At 47.7% G+C, this 16,641-nt stretch overlaps 1 protein-coding gene across 1 annotated transcript; it reads left to right on the plus strand.

Annotated features, from left to right (window-relative positions):
* The first annotated feature begins 1,744 nt into the window (after positions 1–1,744).
* Ecscr (endothelial cell surface expressed chemotaxis and apoptosis regulator) lies at positions 1,745–10,957 on the plus strand. The gene is made up of 10 exons (XM_057788294.1): positions 1,745–1,880; positions 5,128–5,166; positions 5,888–5,947; positions 6,506–6,643; positions 6,998–7,084; positions 7,802–7,915; positions 8,292–8,390; positions 8,562–8,598; positions 10,342–10,438; positions 10,618–10,957. The coding sequence occupies exons 1-10, from the start codon at positions 1,820–1,822 to the stop codon at positions 10,624–10,626; spliced, it is 741 nt and encodes a 246-aa protein (XP_057644277.1). The 5' UTR covers positions 1,745–1,819; the 3' UTR covers positions 10,627–10,957.
* The last annotated feature ends 5,684 nt before the right edge of the window (positions 10,958–16,641 follow it).

Consider the following 16,641-nt stretch of genomic DNA (forward strand, 5'->3'; position numbering starts at 1 on the left):
TGGTTTCCGTCACTCACACAGGTGGCTCTGCGAAAGTGACCCCTTTTCCTGGCCTCCATGGACACCCATATACCCATATACATGTGGCGAAGGCACAGACACACAAACACACCAATAAAAATAAAATATTTAATTTGAATTTAATTTATGTGCTGGTGTTCACCTGCACATACGTCCGAGTAGCATGTGTGTGCCTGCGCTTGTCTAGAAGAGGGCCTCTTTCCACTGTGCCATCTTTCCAGTCCCTACAAAGCACTTGGGAGACAGAGGCAAAGGCAGGTGACCCTTTGTGAGTTTGAGGCCAACCTGATTTTACATAGTGAGTTCTAGGATAGCCAAAGCTGTTATACAGAGAAACCCTGTCTTGAAAAGCCAAAAAGAAAAGAAAAAGAAATAAAGAAAGAGAAAAAAACAAATCCCTCTCAAACAAGGGCCAGTAGAAGTATGTTCAGTGGAAGAATGCTTGCCTCTCTTGTACATGGCCCTGAACTCCCAACATCATGAAATAAATACATGCATAAATAAGAAAGCCAGGTATTGTGACCCACACAAGAGAAGGTGGGAGGGTTAGGAAGTCATGGGTGGTATGACCTCCAAAGTGAGTTACAGACCAGTCTGAATTATACCAGGTGCTACCTAAAAATCAATCAATAAATAAATTAATAGGCAGGGAATGATGTTGCACGCCTTTAATCCCAGCACTCGGGAGGCAGAGGCTGGAGGATCTGAGTTTGAGGCCAGCCTGGTCTACAGAGTGAGTTCCAGAACAGTCATGGCTACACAGAGATAAACCCTGTCTAGAATAAATACTTACATAAATGGAAGTAGTATTGTATGTCTGATATCTCTGTTCTTCATTTATTTCTCCTACTCTTAAGTGTTTTAGATTTAATTAAATGAGTACGTGCTGGAGCCTCGTTGTATGGTGAGCTTGTGTAGAATACTGCTGGCCTTCAGTCTTCAGGAGACAGCGAGAGCCTGAGGCATGCTATGGAGGGTAAGGACAGGGTATTGCCCAAGCGCACACTAGTGCAAGTGTCTGGACAAAGGCAAAAGGCCAGCCTCAGATGTTGTTCCTCCGGAGCCATCCACTTTGTTTTCTGAGATAGGGTCTTTCATAGGAACCTGGGCTCACCAATTGGGCTGGAGGGCCAGTGAGTCCCAAGGATTCTCCCATCTCTGCCTCTCCAGTGTTGGCAGAGGCCAACCACCTTGTCTGGCTGGAATTTAGGTTCTCATGCTTGTAAGGCTAGTTCTTTCCCCACTGAGCTCTTTGCCCAGTCTGCCTCTTGTTTTTCTGTTAGGAATAAGGAGATTGCTTGTAAGGCCTCCCTAAGGGATGCTGCAAGTCCCATCTGGACTGGGAGCCCTGAGTGGGGAGAGGAATGTGGAGAATTCTTAGTCTATAGAGCATGGGCAGCTGGTGGGTTGAGATTAGGGCTGGGTGCTTGGAGAGGAGAGTGTGTCTGGAACAGTAGGCTTGGGGGAAACTGCAGGTGCTGCAGGGAGGGACCGGAGGGATCGCCCAGAGAGGAAGGTAGTATTGGGGGCAGACTGGCACCACTGATCGCCCGTACACAGAACCCGGGGAGCCCAAAGAGGCCTCTCACAGCCTCTGCTGCTCAGGCTCACATCCTCATCTGGGATGTGCGCTCTACTGGGGCCCCTGGATCCGTCCCAATCTGTTTCCTTCTATTCTTTGACAGGAAGCTCCTGGAGGGCCAGCCCCGCCCCCCATCTCAGCCCAGCACTCCCTCTCTCTTCTCCACTATGGACAGAGAAAGCACTGAGAAGCCCGCCGGCTACACGCCCAGCTGATATGGGGACTAACAGAGCCGTGAGATTGGGTTCAGCAATCCTTGGTTTACTCCTGCTCCAAGGTAAGAGGCGCTCGCCACTTTTCTCCAGCAAGTCCCCCCCCCCCCCCCAGACACACACAGGTTCCCATCCAGGGAAATTCCAGAACCTTTCCATAAAGGGGATCAGCTGGCCTGGAGGATGGGAGTCACCGCCCTAGTAAAACAGATGCTGTTAGGTTCAGTTATGGTGTTTTCTAGGGTTCCCCATAGAGTCTGGCCCCCGAAGGTGGGAAATGGCTGTCTTGATGAACGACAGAACCTGGAAAATTCCTCCTGAGGGCACACAGGCAGAAGAAGCCTGTGGCTGCCCTGCAAAGACCCCTGACTGACCTGGTCACCACTGCCACTCTTCTGAAGGCTCTAGGCCTATGGTCCGCACCTTGGACTTAATGGTCACCTTCTCTTTTATTCTTTCCTGTGAAGAATTACAACCTGTGAATTTGAAATGCTGACTTTAATCTCAAATCACATCAAGAGGGCTTCTGGTTAGACTGTTTACCAAGGAGGGGACACACAACACAGGGGCTGGATGAGATGGCCTCCCGCAAAGGTGCCTGAAGTAAAACCTCCCTGATGTGGCTGGCAGTCATGAGTGGGGCCTTGGGGCAGGATCCTCTGATTAGGGAGTCATTGCTGGGAACCCTGAGAAGTCCGGGACACTCTGACTCACAGGGCAGCACTTCCCTTTGTCACACAGCCCCCAACCCCAGCCCACTGCTCCAAGCAGTGGAAAGATGGCCAGCCTGCTTAGGTGAAAGGGTCTGTATTCCAGAAAACACTGCCTTCTGCCAAAAAGTGAGACATTTCTTTAGAAGTCCACGGGCTGGGGGCAATGCTGATGCCCCTCCCTGCCCACAGGATAGAGTCAGAGTTTAATCGTGGGGACCTGAGGGATCCCAAAGGCCTGGACTCCCCCAGCCACGTTAAATCCTCACTTGCCCAAGCTCTCCATTCAGGAGCTCACAGCACATGTCTGCTTCATTTTGGCGACTGAGGAACTGTGTGGAGCAGACTCATGCCGACAGGGGTCTTGACTGTGGAGAGAGTCAGCCAGTTTCTAGATTTGGAAAAATCAAGAGAAAGGGGCAAATTTTAAAATGTCTAGCACTGATTGAGCAAGGGCTGTCAGAATCTGCCTATTTTATATGTATTTTCTCCCTCAACCCAACTGTTTATGAGGTGCTCTGTCTCTCTCTCTCTCTCTCTCTCTCTCTCTCTCTCTCTCTCTCGCCTCTCTCTGTCTGTCTCCTCCACCCCCCCCCCCCCCGTGTGTGGTGTGATCCTGAGGATCCAGTTAATTTAGGGCTTACACAGAATTACACCTCTAGTCTCTCACACCTCAGAGAATTCAGGTCCATCTCAGACAGTGAGTGAAGCCAGAACCCACCACTTTTTTGTTTCTCTTTGCTCTGCTGAGGGTCTCACGCAGGTAGTTAAGTGCTCTATCATTGAGCTACATCTCATGGTTTTCAACACTAAACTGCTGCTTAGGAAAACAGGGTGTGGGGGGGGGCGTGGGCAGGATTAAACTGGAAGGAAATGAAGCAGGTAGGGATTAGGAAGTGGAGGTCAGGAAAGTGAGAAACTCCTGTGGCCATGGTGCTGTGTCTGTTGCCTCTTGGTCAAAGACGCTGCCCTTAGAGAAACACATACTCCTTAAGCCTCCTCTGCCCGCAGAATAGTCTTCTGAGGTGACAATCGGGAGGAGTGGGACAGGAGGCAAGAGTACAGACCTTTAAGTTTTGATACATGTGCCTTGGGAACGCCTCAAAAACAGGTAGATCATTTTCTAAATAAGTTCAGAAAGACAGGTGCCCTCTGACTTCCACTCCTCTCAGAGCTAAGAGGATTCATAAGACGTGCCTGAACCGGAAGCAGTTGTGTTCAGAGACTTGGGAGTCTAGGTTCATCCTTTGTTAGGAAGAATTCTCTTTAGGCTGGGGTTCCTGTAATATTTACTTCCTTCTGGAACCTCTACCCACAAAGGAACAGGGGATGTGGGAGATCTTGACCTGGAAAAACACATCTCAGGGCTGGGGAAGCTTTGGCTTGGAAGCAATTCCACACTATCCAAGTGATAGCTGTGTGGAGGAAGGTAGTGGCTTAAGAAAAACAAACAGACCAGCAGGTCGCCATAACCTGGGGTGGGCCCCAGCTGCCTCAGTTCATGGGGCCTGGGCCTCATACTTCCCAGTAGGGCCAGCCTACAGCCTCAGTCCAGCCTGTGCGGAGGGAGCGGCTCCAGATGGGTGGTTCCATTTCCCCATGTTGTTTTCCTTTCACATTGTTCATAGGTTTCAAGAATGATTTCATTGTGGAAAGTGAGCAAACATGAGCTGACCTTCCAGCATCCCCCCCCCCACACACATAAACGCATACACACATCTACGCAGAGGCCCACAGACACACATCTACGCAGAGGCCCACAGACACACATGTGCACAAACAGAATGGTTAACAAGGGCTCCAACTATAGCTGCTGCTGGTAACCACCTCCTCCCTAAGTTTGGCCCAGAACAACCATTTCTTAACTTGTCTCTCTGCCTGTGAGAGTGAACCAGCCACTTCTTTCAGCCCTTCCTCCCCTCCTGGACGTACCTCAGAATCTATTTCCTGTGCAGGCCTCTACCTCCGGTGGGGGAGGAGAGAGACCGAGAGAGAGAGAGAGAGAGAGAGAGAGAGAGACACAGAGAGAGAGAGACACAGAGAGAGACAGAGAGAGAGACAGAGAGACAGAGAGAGACAGAGACAGAGAGACAGAGAGAAACCCAAAGTAAATCCTAAACCCCACCCCATTTCATTCACCTTCCCCTCCCCTCCCCTTGGAGTGGGTCCAAAAAATGACAGTCTTCCCAGGGGGGGAACAAATGAGCCAGTAGTGGCGTAGGCCCAGAGACCTGGAATTCTGGGTATTTGTCCAGACATGTCGCTAGTTTAAATAACCATCCCCTAGCCTTGTGTCAGGTTGGTGGGATACCTATAGAGGATTGAAGACACAGTAAAAGACTCTAGGACTCTGAACCATAAGGTGCCAAGTGTGTTCCCCTTCTACCATGGGGGTTTAGGCAGCCAGAAGACCCAGTTTCCCTTGTGAGCTCTGCTTGGCAGAGTTACTAAGGTAGTCTACATATTTGGTTTGATTTTTTTGAGACAGGTAGATCAGGCTGGCCTTGAACTTGCAGCGATCTGCCTACCTCTGCCTCCAGAGTGCTGAGAGCAAAGGCGTGCGCCACCATGCCCGGTCTATGTATTTTTGCTTCTCTCACAGGTTACAGCTCTCAGTCCACGACGACTCAGACCTCCCCAGGTAAGGTTCATGGTCTACTCCAGCATTTGTGCCTAAGGATTAAGAGAGGGAGTGTTGGTCTGTTTTTCTTTTCTTTTTGGTTTTTCAAGACAGGGTTTATTATGTAGCCTGTCTGTCCTGGAACTCTGTCTGTACACCAGGCCGACCTTGAGCGCAGAGAGCTGTCTGCAGCGCTGGGACTGAAGGCCGTGTGCACCACTACCTCTTGGCTTGGTCGCCTGCGTCTGCCCCCGGGCGCCGGGACTGAAGGCCTTGTGCACCACTACCTCTTGGCTTGGTCTCTGTCTCTCACTGAATGCAAGTGGTGTGAGCTTGGGCCAGAGGTCTCTGGTTCACTTAACTGGCCTAGTCTAACATGGCTTGCAGAGGGAAGAGATGAATAGTCAGAGGTAGAGGAGGGGAGGAAAAGAGACAAAAAAACCAAAGCAAAACCTAGCTTCAGAGAGGGAGAGAAGGGCACAGAATGGTTGGAGAACAGCGTAGCAGACCCTTCAAATGATGTGTTTCAGGGCTCTTCAGGAGTCTGAGCCCCTTAGCCAGTTTCTCTCAGCTCAGGTGAGTGAGTGAGTGAGTGTGGCTGCTGAGAAGGCCAGCTCTACCCACCTATGCCACCCCCAGCCATTTAGACCTCCTTGGAGCTTGGGGGTTCTCAGATGGGCAAAGGGTATGACATCACCAGACCTGCCCCACTTCCTCTCCCCATCTCCTTCTGTTCTTGCAGGAGACGAACCTTCCTCAGGGCCCGGCAGTTCAAGGCTTCTGCTTAGCACCACTACCCCAGGTACTCCGCTGCCAGGACTACAAATGTGCCCAGAGAGGGCCCAGGAAGAACTTGGCCATGTCGGCTCTGCAGGAGAATGTAGACTTGTGGCAGAAGGGACAAGGCCTTACACTGGTGATTCCAAAATAGGGAAGCAGAAGCAGGTGTCACAGGACCCATGCAAACACCACCCGCTTCCGACATCAGCTCTGGAGGACCCTCCCCACAGGCAGTGGCCTCAAGATCTGAACCTGTGAAGGAGTGAGATGAGCAAATGGAGGTTGTAGGGTGGAAGGTGGGGAAGATGGGTTCCAAGCTGAGCAAGCTGCAAAGACCAAGGTTCAGAGGTGAGCCAGAGAATGGCTCCTTGAGGAACGGAAAGCAGGGATGCGAAGGAGGGCAGGACTGGAGCACGGGTATAGTGCTTGCCTAGTGTAAAAGAAGTCCTAGCTTTATAACCATAAATACACACACAAGAAAAGAAACAGAAAGAAAGGAGGATATGTTGGATCAAGGAACCCTCCCTGTGTATATTCTGGCTGATGCTTTGAGGCAGTCATGTGTGCTCCCAATCCACAGAAATTCTACAGAAGGCCTCACAAGTCTCCTTGGTGTCCAGTCAGCCTGTAACACCCAGGCCAAGCACCACGGATAGTCACACCCTTTCTTTGCCTGACCTGACATCACTACAGCCTCAGAAGCACACACTGGGACTTGGTGAGTACCCAGGGCAGGCGGGCAGGAGGTGATGGACCTAGATATGTCCGGATGTGTTCCTTCCTCCTTTAGTCAGATGGCCTAAGTGCTGGATGGGAGGGTCTAGAAGCGACACCAGTGGTGCCCTGGTTTGGAAAATCATAAGAGAGCATTGGAGAGAAATAGAAAAATGAAGTTGGGCCTGCTCATAGTCAAGGTTAAACAATCCTGAATTTGGGACAGAAAAAAGAACGGACAGGAGAGGGTAATGGGAAGGGGACTCCCAAATACAGAGCTGGGAAAGGGCTAGACCCTTCTCAGGGCATGCTGGGAGGGATGGGAACCCTCCAACTTGGCCATTTGCTTTGGGTGCAGGCACAGAAACCCCAGACGGTGGTGGTGGCAGCAGTGGCGGTGGCGGCGGTGGCGGCAGCAGCAGCACTGTCAACAGCACAAGAGGAGGTATGTCCAGTGTGTGTTCCCAGCAAAGAGGAATGGTCAGACATGCCTATAACCATTTCTTTTCAATCATTTTTTGATCCTTGGACATTTTCCACTCCCAAGCTTATTCAGGAGGTGAGTAGAGATAAGGAAATAGGATGGCAAGTAGGTCTGAAGTATGTGACTTGTGCAAGGGAAGAGGAATGTGACATTGGCTCTCTCCTTCATCACATAGGTCCCAGGGTTTGAACTCAGACCATCAGCCTTGGTGGCAAGCACCTTTACCTGTTGAGCTATTTAGTCAATCCAATATTATTTTAAGAGGACCAGAAACCTGTGCACCCTCCCTAGCACCCTGGTTCTTTGGGTCAGTGCCTTCTCTCCTCTCATCTTCAACTGTTGGCAGAACAGAGATGGCTCTACTTTGCCCAGCATGTTTTCCCTATTCCTGCAGCATAAATCCTTTCTTCTGGGCACTAAGTGATGGTGGGAAACATCTTGAACCTTCTGGAATCCTCTGAAACCAGTATAACCAACCGGCAGAGCTATTCATGCAGGGACATAAGATCACTAACCTCTGTCTTTGTCTTCAGGTCGTCTAGTCAGAGGCAGGGAGGAAGTCTTTCCTAAGGGCTGTTAGCCCTCTGTAGGCTCTTATCTCGGGGATCAGGAGAGATCTCTCTTTGCCAGCTCCTGCCAGTCCCCTTCACTGATGCACGGACACACACTCTATTTCAGAAATGTCTCTGAATGCTACTGCCAGTTCAGTAACCACAAGCCTGCAGACAAGGGAAGATGTGAGCATCCAGCCCAGCCCCACACCACAGCCAATGATAACTGTGATGGCCTTTGGTGAGATGGCAGGGAGGATGGGGCATGAGAGGGTGGGTACTCTGCCTCAGGACTGACTTAGACTCTGGATGGGAACGCGAGTTCAAATCTCATCCATTCATTCTGGGATGGACTTGCTGGTGAACAAGTCTCTCATGGAAAGAAGTCTTCTCTGGCTTTCTGACCAGCTCTTCTTGGCTAGGGGTACCAGCTAATATAGAAGCAGAATTCACTTCACTCTGAGTGAACATATATCATGAGCACGCACGCACACACGTCTGTGTGTGCCACACACACAAACACACACACACACACACACCTTACCAGGGAGGGAATTCTAGACACATCCTTATTGCCTCACCTCTTTCCCTGTGCTCCCCATCTCTTCCCTGCTCAGGTGTTATCAGCTTCATTGTCATCCTGGTGGTTGTGGGGATAACCTTAGCCAGTGTGGTCAGTCTAAGGTTTATGTGTCGGAAGAACAAGGAGTCTGAAGGTAATTGTCTTGGCTTGCCGGGCTCCCTTGACCCCTGTGCCTAGGGAGGTGGACAAGGGGCTCAGGCTGACAGCACATGAGATGGGAAGGGGTGCTTGGGTGGCTTTGAGAAGAAGTCTGGGATCTGAACTATAGTGTGTGACCCTAATTTGTGTCCTTGGGATTTTACAGATCCACAGAAACCAGGCAGTTCAGGGCTTTCGGAAAGGTAAGATGTTAGAAGTCTGTGAGAGGAATCTTCTATCTAGCACACACACTTCTGCCTCCTGGACACACGCTGCACCCACTCACACCACTTGCAGACATATGCCCCACAGTCCTGCAGACTTCACTGAAGGTGGGCCAGGCTGGCAGGCTCAGGTGAGCAAAGATAAGGGCTCAGTTTCTGGTGTCTCTTCATGGAAAGTGCAGGAGCGCAGATTCTGGCCCAAGATACATCCTCTCTAAGCTCAGGAAACATTTTGAAAACCTACTCTGAGGCAGGGTGTGGTGGCTCACACCTTTAATCCCAGCACTTGGCAGGCAAAGACAGGCAGATCTCTGAGTTCGTGGCCAGCCTGGTCCACAGAGCTAGTTTCTAGGATAGACAGGGCTACACAGAGAAACCCTCGTTTTGGAAAACGAAACAAAAACAAACCAACTATACACCATACAAAATGGCATAAAACTTGTGATATTGTCTCAAATCTTTAGAGTAATTCTTTTTGTTTGTTTTTGAGACAGGGTTTCACTATGTTGCTCTAGCTGTCTTGGAACTCACTATGTAGACCAAGCTGGCCTTGACCTCACAGAGGTTCACCTGCCTCTCTGGCTTTTATAGCAATTCTTTAAGGGACATTTGACTTTATTTTACATATTAAAACATTGCCAGGGGGCTGGAGAGATGGCTCAGCGGTTAAGAGCATTGCCTGCTCTTCCAAAGGTCCTGAGTTCAATTCCCAGCAACCACATGGTGGCTCACAACCATCTGTAAAGAGGTCTGGCGTCCTCTTCTGGCCTTCAGGCATACACAGATAGAATATTGTATACATAATAAATAAATATTTAAAAAAAAAAAAAAAAGAAAAGAAACATTGTCAGTGCCGGAGACACAGTTCAGGAATTAAGAGCATGTACGTCTCTTTCAAAGGTTCTAGTTTGGGTTCCCAGCACCTACACTGGGCAACTACAGTCACCTGTTGCTCTAGGTCCAGGGACTCCACTGCTTCTGTCCTCCAAGGACACCCGCACTCCTGGATACCCTCCCCCTCCCAACACATACATACATATAAGGTTTAAAAAATTTAAACTTAATCTTTTTAAAAATTGGGGCTGAAGATGTAGCTCAGAGAGTGCTTGTCTAGTATACAGAAAGCCCTGGGTTCTAGTTCAGTTACTACGTAGTCCAGACCTGGTGGCACATAGCTGGAATTCCAGCATTTTGGGAAGTAGGAGGTAGGTAGATTGGAAATTCAAGGTCATCAGTGTCTACGGTTGTAGTTTGAGGCCACCCTGGGCCACAGAGACCAATCTAAAAAACAAACAGATAAAATACCACCAAAATAAAGCGAGCAAACAAACAGAAACCAGGTTGTAACTTTGTCAACCTCAAACAACTAGTAGATGGTAAAGACTGTCTTGCTTAGAAGAGAGAGCCTCACAGGGCCTGGGTTGGCCTTGATCTCATTATGCGGCTGAGGCTGAGGATGGCACTGAGCCCCTCATCTCCCTGCCTCTTACCTGCCAAGTGCTGGGTTTCTAGTTGTACCACCAACCCAACTCGAAAAAGAACAATAACATACCAGCTTTAAGTGCAAGTCTCCTGGATTTCAGAGTATATTCTCATTTTATCATGATCTGTCCCTAAATACATTTGTCTGAAACGAAGATAGAAGGTACGGTGCCCCCAAGTTCCCTTTACCCCCTTGCTCTGTCCCCTTCTCTCTGTAAACTGGACTCCTTCCCATCTCAGCTGCTCCACAGCCAATGGAGAGAAAGACAGCATCACCCTCATCTCCATGAAGAATATCAACATGAATAACAGCAAAGGCTGCAGCGCAGCAGAAAAGGTACATTCTTAAATTTTCTCTCCTTCCCCAAATTCACCCATTTCCTCCCCTCCCGCCCCCAACACTATTTTCAGGTTCCAGTTCCTTAGAAAGGCTAACACCATGATCAAAGTCTCTTCCCCTGCTTCCCTACCTTGCCCCTCCCAAGTTCACTATTCCTCATCATGTCTGTTCTTCAGATTCTCTAAAAGTGACCTGGAGTCCCTATGGGTCACAATGTGATGCAGCTGCCCAGTGACCTCGAGGAAGAAGATTTGAGATGAGACCGCTGAAGACAGGAGTCGGTTTATAAGTTATTTTGTTTCGTGTCTGCCCCAGCTCTAAAGGACACTGCATTCCTCTAGGATCGGAAGCAGCGCACCATGTGAGAGACTCTATCCCACGTGCAAGCCACTCTAGCATTTGGCCTGCTCTTCCTCCTCCTCAGAGACTAAGGAACAAGGAGTCAATAGATCAAGAGTCAAGGAAGGACTGAGGTAGACTGGTCGACTCTGCTCACATTAAAGTTGTTTTTCTGGCCTGGAATCCAATTTCTTTTAAGGTTTATGTTGCCATCTACCTGTTTCCTTCCTGGCTTTCTTCCCGTTTTTCTTTCTTCCTGTCTTTCTTTTTTTCTTCCTGTCCCTTTCCCTTTCTCTCTCTTTCTTTCTTTCTATGAGCGTGTGCTTGAGCATATGTATGTATATGCACCATGTACATGAAGGAACCCACAGAGGTCAGAAGAGGTCATGGATCCCCTAGAACTGACTTAACAGACAGTTGTGAGCTGGGTACTGGGAATCAAACCTGGGTCGTCGTCGTCGTCTTCTTCCTCTTCTTCCTCCTCCTCCTCCTCCTCCTCCTCCTCCTCCTCTTCTTCTTCTTCTTCTTCTTCTTTTTTAAAGATTTATTTATTTATTTATACAGTATCCTGCCCGTAGGCCAGAAGAGGGCACCAGATCTCATTATAGGTGGTTGTGAGCCACCATGTGGTTGCTGGGAACTCAGGAGCTCTGGAAGAGCAGGCAGTGCTCTTAACTACTAAGACATCTCTCTTCTCTCCTTTCTCCTCTCTCTCTCTCTCTCTCTCTCTCTCTCTCTCTCTCTCTCTCTCTCTCTTTCTCTCCCCCTATGTACATTTCTTAGCAGCATTCTAGCAACTTCGGTGTCTTCTCTTAGGCCATACATGCCTGTGTGTTTCTACCTCTGTACGTAGTTCTGAAAACTTGAGTGGTGGGGGGAGTTTTTCTTAGATTTGTCTGTTACACGTCTTTCTTTTCTTTCCTTTTTTTTTCGTTTCTTTTTATTTTATTTATTTATTTTTTTGCTGTTGTTTTTCAAGACAGGATTTCTCTGTACCTTTGGAGCCTGTCCTGGAACTAGCTCTTGTAGACAGAGTTGGCCTCGAACTCACAGAGATCTGCCTCTACATGTCTTTTCATTTACTAATTTAGTTATTTGTGTGTGTGTGTGTGTGTGTGTGTGTGGTAGTTGGGATTGAAACTCAGGTGGCATTCTACTGCTAAGGTGTATGTGCTGAGGTATACTTTATATTTTGAGACAGTCTCACTGAATTGTACAGGCTAGCCTTGAACTTACTCTGAGGTTAGGTGGGCCTTGAATTTAATAATCTCCCTGCCTTAGCTTCCTGAGTACCTGGAATTACAAACTGTGCAACCAGGCTCCAGCTTTACTGATCTTCTTAGGTAATATGGAAGCAGTGAGTAACCACCTCAACAGAAGAAACAGAGGCCATAGTCGGTGCCCAGTCATCATCAATAGTGGATGGAATCAGGCCATCAGGATGGTTCCGTGCATGGGAGTGCCTGTTGTAGGATGTTTGTACACTGTGTGAAAATGTATTGCTGTGATTGGTGTAATAGAAAGTTGAACAGCCAATAGCTAGGCCGGAGAAGAGGCAGAACTTCCAAGAGGAGAAGAGACTCTGGGAAGAAGAAGTCAGGGTTGTTAGCCAAACACAGAGAGGAAACAGGAGGTACAAGATGGAAAAGAGGCAGAATATAGATTAATATAAATGGGTTAATTTAAGTTATAAGAGCCAGTTGAGACAAGCCTAACTAAGGCCAAGCTTTCACACCCAATAATAGTTCTCCATGTTATTATTTTCGGGCTTGCTGTCCCGATGAGAAAGCTTGCTGCGGGTGCCTGCCACCAAGATTGGTGACTTGAGTTTAGCGCCCAGGACCCAAAGGTGGAAAGAGAGAACCAACTCCTGCAGGTTTTTCTTAAACTTCTACAAGAACCTACACATATAAACACACACATGCAACAGACAAGCAAGAAATCCTTCTTAAATTAATTTTTAAAAATTAAAATATAGGTCGGGTAGTGGTGGTGCATGCCTTTAATCTCAGCATTTGTGAGGCAGAGGCAGGAGAACCTCTGTGAGGTCAAGGCCAGCCTGGTCTACACATTGAATTCCAGGACAGCCAGGGCTATGTAGAGAGACCCTATATCAAAAAAATCAAAATAAGAAGAGAGAGAAAGCCGGGCGGTGGTGGCGCACGCCTTTAATCCCAGCACTCGGGAGGCAGAGGCAGGTGGATCTCTGTGAGTTCGAGACCAGCCTGGTCTACAAGAGCTAGTTCCAGGACAGGCTCCAAAACCACAGAGAAACCCTGTCTCGAAAAACCAAAAAAAAAAAAAAAAAAAAAAAAAGAAGAGAGAGAAATAAAAAGGAAAAAAAGAAATCTTCAGGAAAAAGAACACGAGAAAGACAGCTTACCTGACAAAGAAGCTCTAGGGCTGAGCACTGACAAACGCACTCTGCCTGCCTCAGCGTGAGCAGGTGTCATTTTGGTCCTGGCGTGGGAGGGAGACTGGAAAGGTTTACAAGGGCAGGTAGTGGGGCTTCGTACACCAAAGACTCACTTTGCTCTGTGCAGCTGATAGGCTTATTTCCTAGAAACAGAATTAAGGATCTTAGGTACACTGTGACATCACATGATCTTTTTTAAATTTACTTTTACGTGTATGGGTGTTTTGCCTGATATTGTCTGTGTTCCACAGAGGACAGAAGGTCGCTGGAGTGACAGATGGTTGTGAGCTACCATCAGGGTGCTGGGAATCCAACCAGCATGAGCAGCCAGTGTTCTTAATGCTGAGCCTTCTCTCCAGCAAGAGCAGCCAGTGTTCTTAATGGCTGAGCCTTCTCTCCAGCTCAGTGACATGAATTTTGAAAAGGAGAGGAAAAAAAGGAAAGATATATCTTCCTAACAATAGCTGTGTGCTACTATGTTAGTTTGGAAAGGACAGAGGGAATAGTTCTGCATGTGTCTGCAGAGTGTTTAATTTAGAACCCAGAGAGAATATCACGTACTTAATCTGCAGAAACAAAAAGCCATTTTCTTCTGGCTTAAACTTCACAAAGTGATATGAAAGAGGAAGAACAAAAACTTTTATTCTCCCTACCCCCATCTTGTTAAAACTGTAATATAATCATTTTTTCTCTCTTTTCTTAAATTTATTTTTAGATGTATGGTTGTTTTGCCTGCATGTATGTCTGCACCATGTGCAGTGCCCACAGAGGCCAGAAGTCAGGTCTCCTGTGCCTGGCATTACAGTTGTTAGCTGCCATGTGGGTGCTGGGATTTAAATGGATTCCTCTCCACCCAACCCCCCTCCAAAAAAAAACCTATTAAAATAAAAGTTTGGAGAGGTTGGGTTTGATTGGAGAGATTAATACTAGAATTTGGGAGCAAAGGCAGGCAGATCTGGCCAGTTGACTTTACATAGCTAGCCCCAGGCCAGCCAGGGCTACAGAAAGACTTTATCTAAAAAAAAAAAAAAAAAATCCACATGGTGGTGGCATGCACCCTTAGTGCCAGCACATGGAAGGCAGAGGCAGGCGGATCTCTGAGTTTTGAGGCCAGCCTGGTCTAAAGAGTGAGTTCTAGGATAGCCAGGGCTACATACAGAGACCTTGTTTCAAAAAACAAAACAACAACAATAAAAATAATACAACAACAATACCAATGCAACAGCAAAAACAATAATAATGAAGACAAGATGTGGTATTTACATTCATAATCTTAGCACTCTATGAGGCTTGGGCAGGAGAATATTAAGTTGGAGGCCATCCTGGAGCTGCATTGTAAGACAGTGTCCAAAGAAAAGAGCAGAAGAGACGGTTCATCAGTTAAGAATGCTTGCCGCTCTTCAGCGGACTGGAGTTACATTTCCAGCACAAAAGTCAGGCAGCTCACAACCATCTGTGACTCCAGCTCCAGCAATCTGATCCTCTGTTCTCAGCAAGCACACTCGTGTGCGTACACACCCACAGAAGCCACATAAAAATTAATCTTAAAAAAGATAAAGACGGGGGCTGAAGATATGGCTCAGCAGTTAAGAATACTGACTGCTCTTCCAGAGGACCCAGGTTCAATTCCCAGCACCCACATGGCAGCTCACAACTGTCTGTAACACCAGTCCCAGGGCATCCAACACCCTCACATAGACATACATATAGGCAAAACACCAATACAAATAAAATAAAAATATATTTAGAAAATTTAAAGACAGTGCACATCTTTAATCCCAGTACTCCAGAGGCAAGAGGACCTCAGTGAATTCAAGGTCAAGTTCTGGCCAGTATGGCTGCACGGTGAGACACTGTTTAAAAATAGCTGTATTCTAAAAAGAAAAGATGAGTAGGAGCCAAAGATGGTGTGAGGTGACTCCAGGCAAGTCTTCAGCATGCTGTGGACTTCCTCCTCTTTGTGTATTAGGAGAAGGAGCTGTACTTTGCCTTGCTCACCCCACACTCTACAGGGCAGTAGAATGGGAAGGAACTTGGGAAGACTAATCAACAGTTGTAGCGATCAGCGTGGGGTACCACTTCCCAGACCACACTTCAGAGCCAAGGCATTTGTTCCTAAGCTGTGGGCTGCTGAGGACACATGGCTGGCTGATGGTTGGCTGGTGGATGTGAAGGGCCTTGGTTTTTCTTGCACATGATCAATCTTCCCTTACTTGTTACAGAAACATTCATTAATAACTCTTTGGTATACATATCTCAGTGTCTCAGAGTCCATTTCTTGGAGCACTCATCCTATATAACAACACTATAGTATTTTCTTATTTAATTTTGAAACAGAATCTCCTCTATCCCAGGCTAGCCTGAGCTCACAACGTATCCAAAGATAACTTTGCCTTTTCTCCCAAGTGTAGATATGTACTACCGTGTCCGGTTTTATGCAGTGCTGGCTACCAAACTCATGATTCATGCATGTCAAACACTAGCAAATGAGTCACATCTCTGGCCCTAATACTACAGTACTTTTTTCCTTCATTGTGTGTGTGTGTGTGTGTGTTATGTGTACTTATGTGTGTGGGCACATATGTTTGTCAGTGGGAAGGCACATGTGAGTGCATGTGGAGGCCAGAGGTTGACAGGCCATGCAGGTCTTCTTCGCTCACTGTCTGTGCTGTGGATTCAGGTGGGTCTCTCAGTTGAACCCAGTGCATCTTAGTCTGGCCATCTGGCCACCCAGCTCATCCCAGGGAACGCCCATCTCCTACTTGGCTAACACTGGGCTCATAGGCCGGTCCCCACGCTTACCCAGCTTTTATAGGGTGCAGGAGAGCTCCGACTCTAGTCCTCAGGCTTGTGTGGCAAGTACTTTTAATCACGGAGGCATCTATGACCACACACTACAGTGATTATTTTTTAGAACTTCAGGCATGTTTTATTTAAATTGTATCTCCAACAGCACATGCTTTACTGTTCAAAAGTTTATCACTGGTGTAGAACTTTCCAGGTGACCTAACAATGTCTAGAAGGCTTGAATTCTGTTAGAACTGTTGTCATTCTGCCATGGCCACGTGGTTCAGCTGCTGAGCTTACTGCACTAATCAGGTCAAGGACATGGGTGGATTTCACTCTGGTTAACTCATGTGCCTTCTTTATTACAAAGCCACAGATTTCCCCGACTCTGGATAATGTGCTGCAAATGTGAGCTGTTAGTCATAAGGTATTTATATATGGGAGGGGGAGAAATGACCTGGTATTAATAGCCTTGAGACTGCCGGGCTCTTCCCCTACTACTGATGCTGTACTACACTAGCCACTATGATCTTCCTGTTGCTAAGTAACAATACTCTGGGGAGGGGTCCAGGATGAACTCATTTAACGCTAAATCCTGCTCTCAGCAAACGAGGTTGGAGGGGTGTGTCTTTGGTAGGATCCTATTTTGTATGTAAAT

The sequence above is a fragment of the Chionomys nivalis genome, chromosome 14, assembly GCF_950005125.1.
Source record: "Chionomys nivalis chromosome 14, mChiNiv1.1, whole genome shotgun sequence".
NCBI lineage: Eukaryota > Metazoa > Chordata > Mammalia > Rodentia > Cricetidae > Chionomys > Chionomys nivalis.

Excerpts from the sequence above, each read along its gene's own strand:
- Ecscr (XM_057788294.1), top strand. The coding sequence starts at position 1,820 with ATGGGGACTAACAGAGCCGTGAGATTGGGTTCAGCAATCCTTGGTTTA. Across the intron at positions 5,167-5,887 it reads GACGACTCAGACCTCCCCAG|GAGACGAACCTTCCTCAGGG; the intron begins GTAAGGTTCATG and ends CTGTTCTTGCAG. Across the intron at positions 8,599-10,341 it reads AGTTCAGGGCTTTCGGAAAG|CTGCTCCACAGCCAATGGAG; the intron begins GTAAGATGTTAG and ends TTCCCATCTCAG.